We start from the raw sequence: 9189 nt of genomic DNA, 5'->3' as shown, positions 1-9189 counted from the left end.
CCCCCTTATAGATATTGACAGTAAAAATATATAAAATATTTATATAAGGTGGAGTAGTTAATAGGCATATAATTTTCATATCACAATTGCAACATATATCAATTATTACAATATAAATGTTATAACATTTGATAAAAATGATTTCCGAATTCTGAATGCCGAATTCTCAATTCTGAATTTTGAATTATAGGTGAGACTTCTCGGCTTTCGTTGATATCAGTATTCAAAGGAAAGGCTGTGGTGACCAGTTACTTCAGACAACTAATAGGGGAAAGGTCTATCTACCAGTTGTCGTCGTAACTACACTTTTCTGCATATCAAAAAGCCCCTCCAATTATTTCTCTTAAATTTTTCAAATTTCTAACAAAAAATAATCGAACTTTAAACAGCACGAACTCTTTGTTTTAAAAATAAGCTATTAAGCAAATTTGTAGATTACAATTAATATTTATATCCGATAAAACAAATAAATCACTGAGATATTATCAGGAGAACTCACGTTACTGTGGATCACGTTCAACTGATAAAACTTTTCGTACTTCACAAGCGCATTACATTGAAACCTTTCGGGTACATGGCGAACTTCCTGTTAATCAGTGTCCTTATTCTTCAACTTGTTTATTGTGTCGATCCTTTACCGTCTATATCCGTAGTGTCTGGGTGCAGAAAGTATTGTTAATTATATAAAGAAGGCGAATCTTTCCAGCCAACCCCGTGCGAGCATTGCTTTTGTAATGAAGGCAAAGTGATATGCGCGATTGCAGACTGTTTCATGCCAACGTGTGTGGACGCTGTGCATGATCCTACTAAATTTTGCTTCGTTTGTTCAAATGTTAAGTTACAAGCATTATATTACATCTGACATACAACAGTTTAAGTAATCAGTGCAGAACATACATGCTCATTTATTATTTGATTATAAATTTCGATGGTTCGAGAGTATAAAATACAGTACCATTCAAGGCTATATTCAAACCGTAATTGTATATTATTCTAGAAGGGTAATTGGTTCTAGCTTTCCATCAAAGCAAAAGCTTTTAGGGATAAATAAAATTTTAGATATATTTAGAAATGTAAAGGAAAAAAAGAAGCATACCGTTGAATACTGAAACTTAATTTCAAACATTTGGTTTTTACGACTTCGTGATATAGACTTTGTTTTTTCGGATCTTAAACATATCAGTAAGATTTTGATTATTGACGTCAAACAACAGTTTTACGACAATGATAATGTTTAAAGTGATGCGCACTTGAAAATGATTTATATACTCTGTTCTAAGGTTTCCAATTACATTGTACTGGGGATTACCAACAAATTATCATATGAGATAGTTAAGCTTCAATGTAGTGAAAGTTATTTAATATGAATTCATTAGAATGTTTAAAAAGAACTGATACCTACCTTTAAAAAATGTTTTTCATTACTAGCCTAGATTGTGTGCGATTTTACTTCTGATTTGGTGTCAAGACGTGTATCACTGATGAGTTTCACAAAAATAATCTTGCGACGAAATGTTTGCATAATTCAGTATACTTATTTGTGATTTTTGTGAATCTCATTTCTGTGTTTTTGTGTGATAACGTATTGGTTCAAATGTGCGCAATCTAAATAAAATATCACGGAATCGTAACTTACAACGAGGCTCATACAAGTATAACGAAAGATCTATGATATATTGAGTCATCAGAATGATACACAACAAAATGTTAGCTTCCGCTTTGTTTTCACCTTACCTAGGGTGCTGTCTTAATTCCTGACAATTTTCGTTGAACTCTTTTCATTTGACTATATTTTATTTTAATTTTAAATACTGTAGGACTTTTGATAAATTTACATAATGTTATTACAGTAACGTAATTAATGTGTCGCATTAATGTATATATGACATATTGTGTTCAAATATAAGAGATTTTGTTATAATACCAATGGATTAGCACCTTACTAAATGCATTTGACTGTGCTTTTTATAAAGGTTCAGTTACTCGTGGTGAGCTCTTTTAACGTTACATGTTTTGTTGCGTGAGCTGATTACATTTGTAGGGACTTCACAAATTAATTGTCGCTTGAGAATATAGAAATTCACACTTTATGTGTATTCTATTCCTTGTTCAATTGATTTTACATTTACGTTTATTCACTGTCTTTACTCAAGCTTGATTCTTGTTATTGCAGTTAGAAATTGTTACGCAGGAAACACAATTATCCAGGCAGGAAAGTCTGTACAAATTGATGACCACACTACATGCCACTGTCCGACCTGATTTGGATTTGGAATGACCGCACTGAGAGCTGTGTGTGAAATCAGGGTCAATACAGTTACAGCTGAAGTTGTCAATGTAAACTGATCAACAATTATTATGTTTTAATCATGTTTGATAGAAATTAAACCACGCTGCTGTATATAGCCACCGAGTGCATAAAAAACGAACAACATTTATGAGCAGAAGACTCCCAACTGTCTGAGCAAGTTTTTTAGGCCTTCTTATTTTCTCTTGCGTTTATGACTTTTTGGTCCTTGCTTAGAATTTGAAACATTCTGTGATTGAACAACGTACACGTCATTATATGTTACATGTGAATACAAGTATATGGGAATCACTTCAATCAGGCAGACACCACACAACATATTCTTGTCAATTAGGCAGGTTTTCTGCAATTTGATTGCCAAGAGACAATTTAAGTGTCAATTATTTGATTTGGGACTTTCCTTTTTTAATTTTCCTCGGAGTTTAGTATTTTTATGATTTTACTTTTTAAAGGTTAACGTAGTGTTGGCAAAATCGTTACTTTAATTTACTGACTATTTGTTATTGGCATCTCCTTATTTCCTCGTTGCTTTACTTGCATTACTCTTCTTTTTTGTTTACATATGAAATCTACTTTTAGTTGATTATGATTATGATACTCAGTATGCATCAATCCCTGTCTTGTGTTACGTCATACATGTCCTATTGTTTCGTGTTACGTCATACATTTCCTATTGTTTCATGTTACGTCATACATTTTCTATTGTTTCGTGTTACGTCATACATTTTCTATTGTTTCGTGTTACGTCATACATTTTCTATTGTTTCATGAATAGGACTACTGTGATGTCCTATAATAAGGACAAATAGCGATCAGATTTATATACCAGATATTGTTCATAATTACATTTTAACTTATCCGATGGTGTGTATTACAGTGCAAAATGCGATCACTGACTTTCATCAACTGGACTACCCCACTACTAAAAGCACACATTCACACAAAAACACCAAATGCATCAATATTACAAAAAAATTGAAAGATATTTGAAAAGTAATATTGCCACCTTAGTAGCAATATACCAACCTCATCTGCATATGCGATATACATTTCCCCAACTCGTTCGGTATTCAAGACCTGCAGCTGTTATTCAGACTTTGTAAAACGTCACCAGAATCTGACATGATATTTGATGAACTCAAAAGTCCATCGGACGATATTAAGACCTTATTGATAAATATTCCATATCAACTTCAACTTAATACACGATGACCTTTGGGTATAGATTCTATGTATGTACGTCGTTTATCATCTTAATCGGGTGTTATAGTGTTAATGTTTTAGGGTCTTTGTAAACTATTACTTTAACTGTTTAGTCTATTTTTGATAATTCCATTTGACTTGGCTCGGTACGTATACATCTCGTCGTTGTGTTATTGTGCTATCGTAATTCTGTTTGTATTCTTGTCCTTCGTTATTCTTTTTGGCTTTGACTTTATGCCCTTTTTGTTTGTTTGGGATTTTTTTGCTGACAGAGTTCAGTGTTTTATTATTTTGCGTTTTGCATAATTGATTGCTTGAAGTTTTCCTAACGTTTACTTGATAATATTTCATTCAAACATTTCAAATGGGGATCGAACACAAACTCAAAAATTCTCATTATGTTTTTACAAAGTGATGGCAGTTTCAACTAAGTTTTTGGAGAAAAAAACTATTCATTAAAACAACTGTTTAAGCCATTTCATGAGAAAATGCAAGCAACAAAATAACCTGTTCTTTTTTTTACCTTTAAATGTTTAGATGATGCGGTGCAGGTGTTTATAATTTCAAAATTGAAAAAAAAAAATCTATAATATTTCGTTAAACAAAGGCAACAATCGTTTACCGCTGTTCAAAAGTCATAAAATAATTCAGAGAAAACAAATCCAGATTACAAACTAAAATCGAGGGAAACACATCAACTATAAAGGGAAAACAATCAAACAACAAAACACTGAAGTGCAACAAAAAAACCTCTTGTGTTTCTTTGATATATATGACGTGGCTCTGTACTTTAAACATCCCGCCTTTATGTTATTGTTCTATTATGATTTTTACATACTTTGAACGACAATATTATTTTATATCTACCTGTGACGTTTACATTCTGACGTCAAACGCGTGATTCTACACCAGAGTTGATGTTAGTCTATCCATTCGGTAACAGGACTTAAAATATTTCAATCTTTTATATGTTGATATTAACATACTGAAATGAAATATAAAAATAAGTAAGCAGTAAACGTGGATATTTAATTTGATAAATGCTTCGTTGTGCTTCTTTGTTACATATTTGTTTGTGTTTGTTCTGATTGAGATTCTGGCAAGATGATGACTGATGTACCCCTGTTGTGACAACTTTATCTTTTATGTCTGTTTTGTTCACGCATCGTTTTCAATATAGTGAAATTTGATGCGACTGTCGTGCAAGTAAAAGATTTTATCTCTATGAAACCAGGTCTAATCCACCATTTTCTACATAAGAAAATGCCTGTACCAAGTCAGGAATATGACAGATGTTGTCCATTCATTTCAAAATGTGTTTTATCTTTTGATTTTCCCATAAGATTAGGGACTTTCCGTTCTGAATTTTCAGCGGAGTTCAGTATTTTTGTGATTTCATTTTTTTACCTGACTTGGTATGCTTGCTGTAACTAAAATTATTGAAAATTAAGCCTGCTACACACTTCAATATTGAATGATTCACTTCGGATGAGATTTCATACAGCAAGGTATATATTGAATAGGACAAGGCGACACGATGGTGTACACTGTAAATTTCAAAAGATGCTAATACAAAAACAAAAACGTGTTATATAGTTTTAATAAAAAAAACTACTATTTGTATAAATACAAGGAATTCTCACTATTTATAGTTGTTTACTTATTGAAAATGATAAAAATACGAATTTTTCATAAGTCCTTTACATCGCTTTCAGATTCATTTTCTACCAAAATTGTAGTCATGGTATATATCTTTGATCTATTTTAACCTGGAAGTACATGTATGCCGCTGTAATACTGTACAAATTCAAAAAAAGTTTAAAGAACGATTTTAAAATGAATTTAGCACTAGTTTTCTTTACTTTTACAGATACATGTATTTGTATATAAAATCCGTTTAGTTTACACACACAAGGATCATACACTAGTACGATCATTTCTGTAACACCTGACCTGACGACGTGCTGATAAGAACTCTATAAGTTTTCTTTTTCACAATATTGTTCTATAATGTATACACGGGCATTAGTTCGGAGTGTAATCATAATCGTATTAGTTACGGTAGTTAACTCTTTCACCTTTCCTCATCCACCGACTCCACCATCCGGGTGTTTCAGGGATGGACAAATGCATCCAGAAGGTAGCCACTGGAAGGTATCTCCTTGTGAATGGTGTGATTGTGTGAATGGACAACCACAGTGTCTTATCGCAGACTGCTTTATAGTGGAATGTGTAGATTCTGTACAACACCCTGACAGGTGTTGTCCAGTCTGTCCAAATGGTAAGATAAAATTGAGAAAGGAAATGGTGAATATGTCAAAGCGACAACCACCCGACCATAGAGCAAACAACAGCCGAAAGCAACCAATGGGTCTTCAATGTAGCGAGAATTCCCGCACCCGTAGGTGTCCTTCGGCTGGCCCCTAAAATATGCATAATAGTACAGTGATAATGGACGTCATACTAAACTACTTATATACGACAGCATGTATTATATTATGACGGGACGGGTGACTTGTCTATGACAAGAAGTTAAATGATGTCGAAGTGGCAAATTCGTTTTAATTATATGATACTGGTCCAATGTTTGTAGACTAGGATTGTCACTTGTCCTAACGAAGCCTGGTTGTTTTGACAGTACAAAGTCATCACTACTCCGCCTTCTTTCAGATGCAAGTGCTTGCGACTTACACCAGAGCTAAAAGAGGCGTTAAACATCAAGCATTCAATCAGTATCTGATGGTTAAGTAAATGGCAAACATTTTAAGACACACACACACACACACACACACACACTACATGCATGTCTTTAATTGCGTCCTTTGTACCTTTCCAACTTCTTTATGCTCAGTTGTAGTTTCTAGTTGATTAGTCATTCTATTTGTGTAGCCTTGAGACGTATATATTCGACATTTTGATTTTGATTCCTTTCACGGATTTGGCTATACTTTTTGGACCTTTTGGATTATAGCTCTTCATCTTTTATATAAGCTTTGGATTTCAAATATTTTGGTCACGAGCATCACTGAAGAGACATGTATTGTCGAAATGCGCATCTGGTGCAAGAAAATTGGTACCGTTAATTTTATTTGCTTATTCCTAATATCGAATGAACTTCGCCGTTTGCGCTGTTAGTGTAATGCACAGTAATGAAACTATGGAGTTATTAGAACCATACTTCTCGTGTGCACGATATCAGTTTTGTACGTCAGACGAGCGTCAAAAGTTTATTGATCAGTAACGCTCATAACAAAACACTTAAAAGGCAAAACATATTTCGACGTTTAAGATATGGACGAAGGAAATCAATAAAATATATCGATTACCCCTTCCTGAAATATTCATATCTGCTGACTGGTGTGAAACATTCTTGCAGATATCCAAGTTTGCATCATATACAGAGATTGTTTTAAATAAAATCATCATAGATACCAGGATTCAAATTTTATATATACGCCAGACGTGCGTTTCGTCTACAAAAGACTCAACAGAGACGCTTGAATCAAAAAATGTTAAACGGCCAAATAGAGTACGAGGTTGAAGAGAATTGAGGACCAAAAATTCCTAAAAGTTTTGCCAAATACAGCTAAGGTTATCTATTCCTGAGGTAGAAAAGCCTTAGTATTTTGAAAATTCAGTTAATTTAAAAGTGTTTATATACATTAACGGGGACCACTTGTGGTTGAGTGGTAAATTATGGATTACATTTATGCAAACTTTTGATGGACAATATATCAAGTTTATTCTGCGAAAAATGAATTGCTCATCTAGCTGCTAAATATGTGCAACCCATACTCACAGGCACATAATAAATATACATCTTTACAGAAAACAAGATAACAATATCATATTTATTTTAGAAATAACTCGATCGGGATCTTTCACTATATTACGATTTTTCGATCGTTTATCCCTCTTAAACGTGTTATTTGTAAGTCTGCATTATATTATTGACAAAATGATGCATGGTGAATAAATTCTTCGACATGGCAATGTTCAGGCGTCAGTGTTCCCAAACAAAATGACATAGTAAAGCTTTGTGTAATTGAAAGGTACAATGTATAATATTTTATAAGACGGTTGCGTGTGTCATAATTGTAATAAATTTGCCCAATAGGATAGTTATTAACTCATATTTAAAAGTAAAATGCAAACATTTAATGAAAGAAAGAAGATAAATATTCAAATGTTTGATGTGCAAGTCTTCATGCTTCGAAATGCACTTAGGAAGATTTGTTATGGTCTTTTTATATTATGGTGATGAAAGATGAACATAGAAATAAGGCTTCTTATTTGATTTGTATTGCAGGTAAAAACTGTTACTTTGGCAACCAAATTATTGCCGCCGGTAAAGATGTTCAGGTAGATAGCCATACTACGTGTAGATGTCCAGAACAAGTTGGATTCGGGATGACAGCACATAAAGCAGTGTGCAATTATACCTTGTCAACTGTAAAACCATAAATTATGGAAATGGACTGACAGTTTTTAATAAATGTTTTAACGAATATGTTTTACATGAATTATATTTACCGTCTTTAGAAACTAATGGATCTTAATATATCTAACATGTCTAAGAATATCACAATGGTGTGCTTATCATAATATAACATATGAGTTGTCCTTCTCAGAAAAGGCGTAAAACAAATTTTCAAAATTGTATCTTTTTTTGTGAATACACCAAAAAAAATAACACAACTGATAACATCTTGCCGCAAAAATCGGCTTGAAAGAAAGTATAAAAAAAATCCCCAAAAATTGTTAAATAATAGAATAGGGTAAACAAATCATTATGATCTTGTCATTACAATGGCTGTTTGATGATGTGTTCAACTTGCTAATTTTGCTGTATTAATTGGTTGTCAGTGTACCTCTTTTTCATTTTTATTTTATTACAATCAGGGGTTCCCAAACTTAAAATAAATATAGCACAAATGTTCCCTCTATAAGAGATATTTGTATACTATACCACTGTTCGAAAGTCATAAATCGATTAAGAAAAAAACAAATCCGGTCTACAAACCAAAATCGAAAGGAAACACATCAACCACAAGAGGAAAACAACAAAACAACAGACATACTGAACTGCACAAAAAAAACAAACGACAATGCAACACTAACAGAAACGAACTAAAAGATAACAACTGCCATTTTTCTGATAGGAATAGGACATTTTAAGAAAAAATGGTGGGTTGATCCTGGTAGTGTGGCAAGCCAAACCTCGAACGTTTGTTGCATTGTTAAATATAACAATAAATTGACACTATTACATGATAGAAATACAGCTCAATTAAAATCTAGAATATTCAGGACAGAGAAATATAAAAATAAGCAATACAATAGAACATATCGAAATGCTAACCACAGAATAAAAACGGACACGTAAAACAGAATAGGACAGCACACAAAACAGCACAATAATCTGTCTTTCACACGACTGGAACAACACCAAAAAAAATCGATAAAGTTTACAAATACAAGGGTCATACACTAGTTAGATCATTTCTGTAACACCTGACCTAACAACGTGCTGATAAGAACTCTATAAGTTTATTTTTTTCACAATATTGTTCTATAATGTATACACGGAAAATATTTAGGAGTGTAATCATAATCATATTAGTTACGGTAGTTAACTCTTTCACTTTTCCTCATTTTCCTACTCGACCATCCGGGTG

At 32.9% G+C, this 9189-nt stretch overlaps 1 protein-coding gene across 1 annotated transcript; it reads left to right on the top strand.

Annotated features, from left to right (window-relative positions):
• Nucleotides 1-679: 679 nt before the first annotated feature.
• On the top strand, nucleotides 680-8019 carry LOC143070949 (brorin-like; the record flags this gene model as incomplete). Its single annotated transcript, XM_076245051.1, has 4 exons — nucleotides 680-832; nucleotides 998-1001; nucleotides 5484-5792; nucleotides 7821-8019. Coding segments are annotated over 4 exons (621 nt in total), but the record flags the coding sequence as incomplete, so codon positions are not given.
• Between the last annotated feature and the right edge of the window lie 1170 nt (nucleotides 8020-9189).

This window comes from Mytilus galloprovincialis, chromosome 4, assembly GCF_965363235.1.
Source record: "Mytilus galloprovincialis chromosome 4, xbMytGall1.hap1.1, whole genome shotgun sequence".
In the NCBI taxonomy this organism is placed as follows: domain Eukaryota; kingdom Metazoa; phylum Mollusca; class Bivalvia; order Mytilida; family Mytilidae; genus Mytilus; species Mytilus galloprovincialis.
The sequence above is the reverse complement of the archived record's forward strand: the minus strand, read 5'-3'. Positions and strand labels throughout refer to the sequence as shown.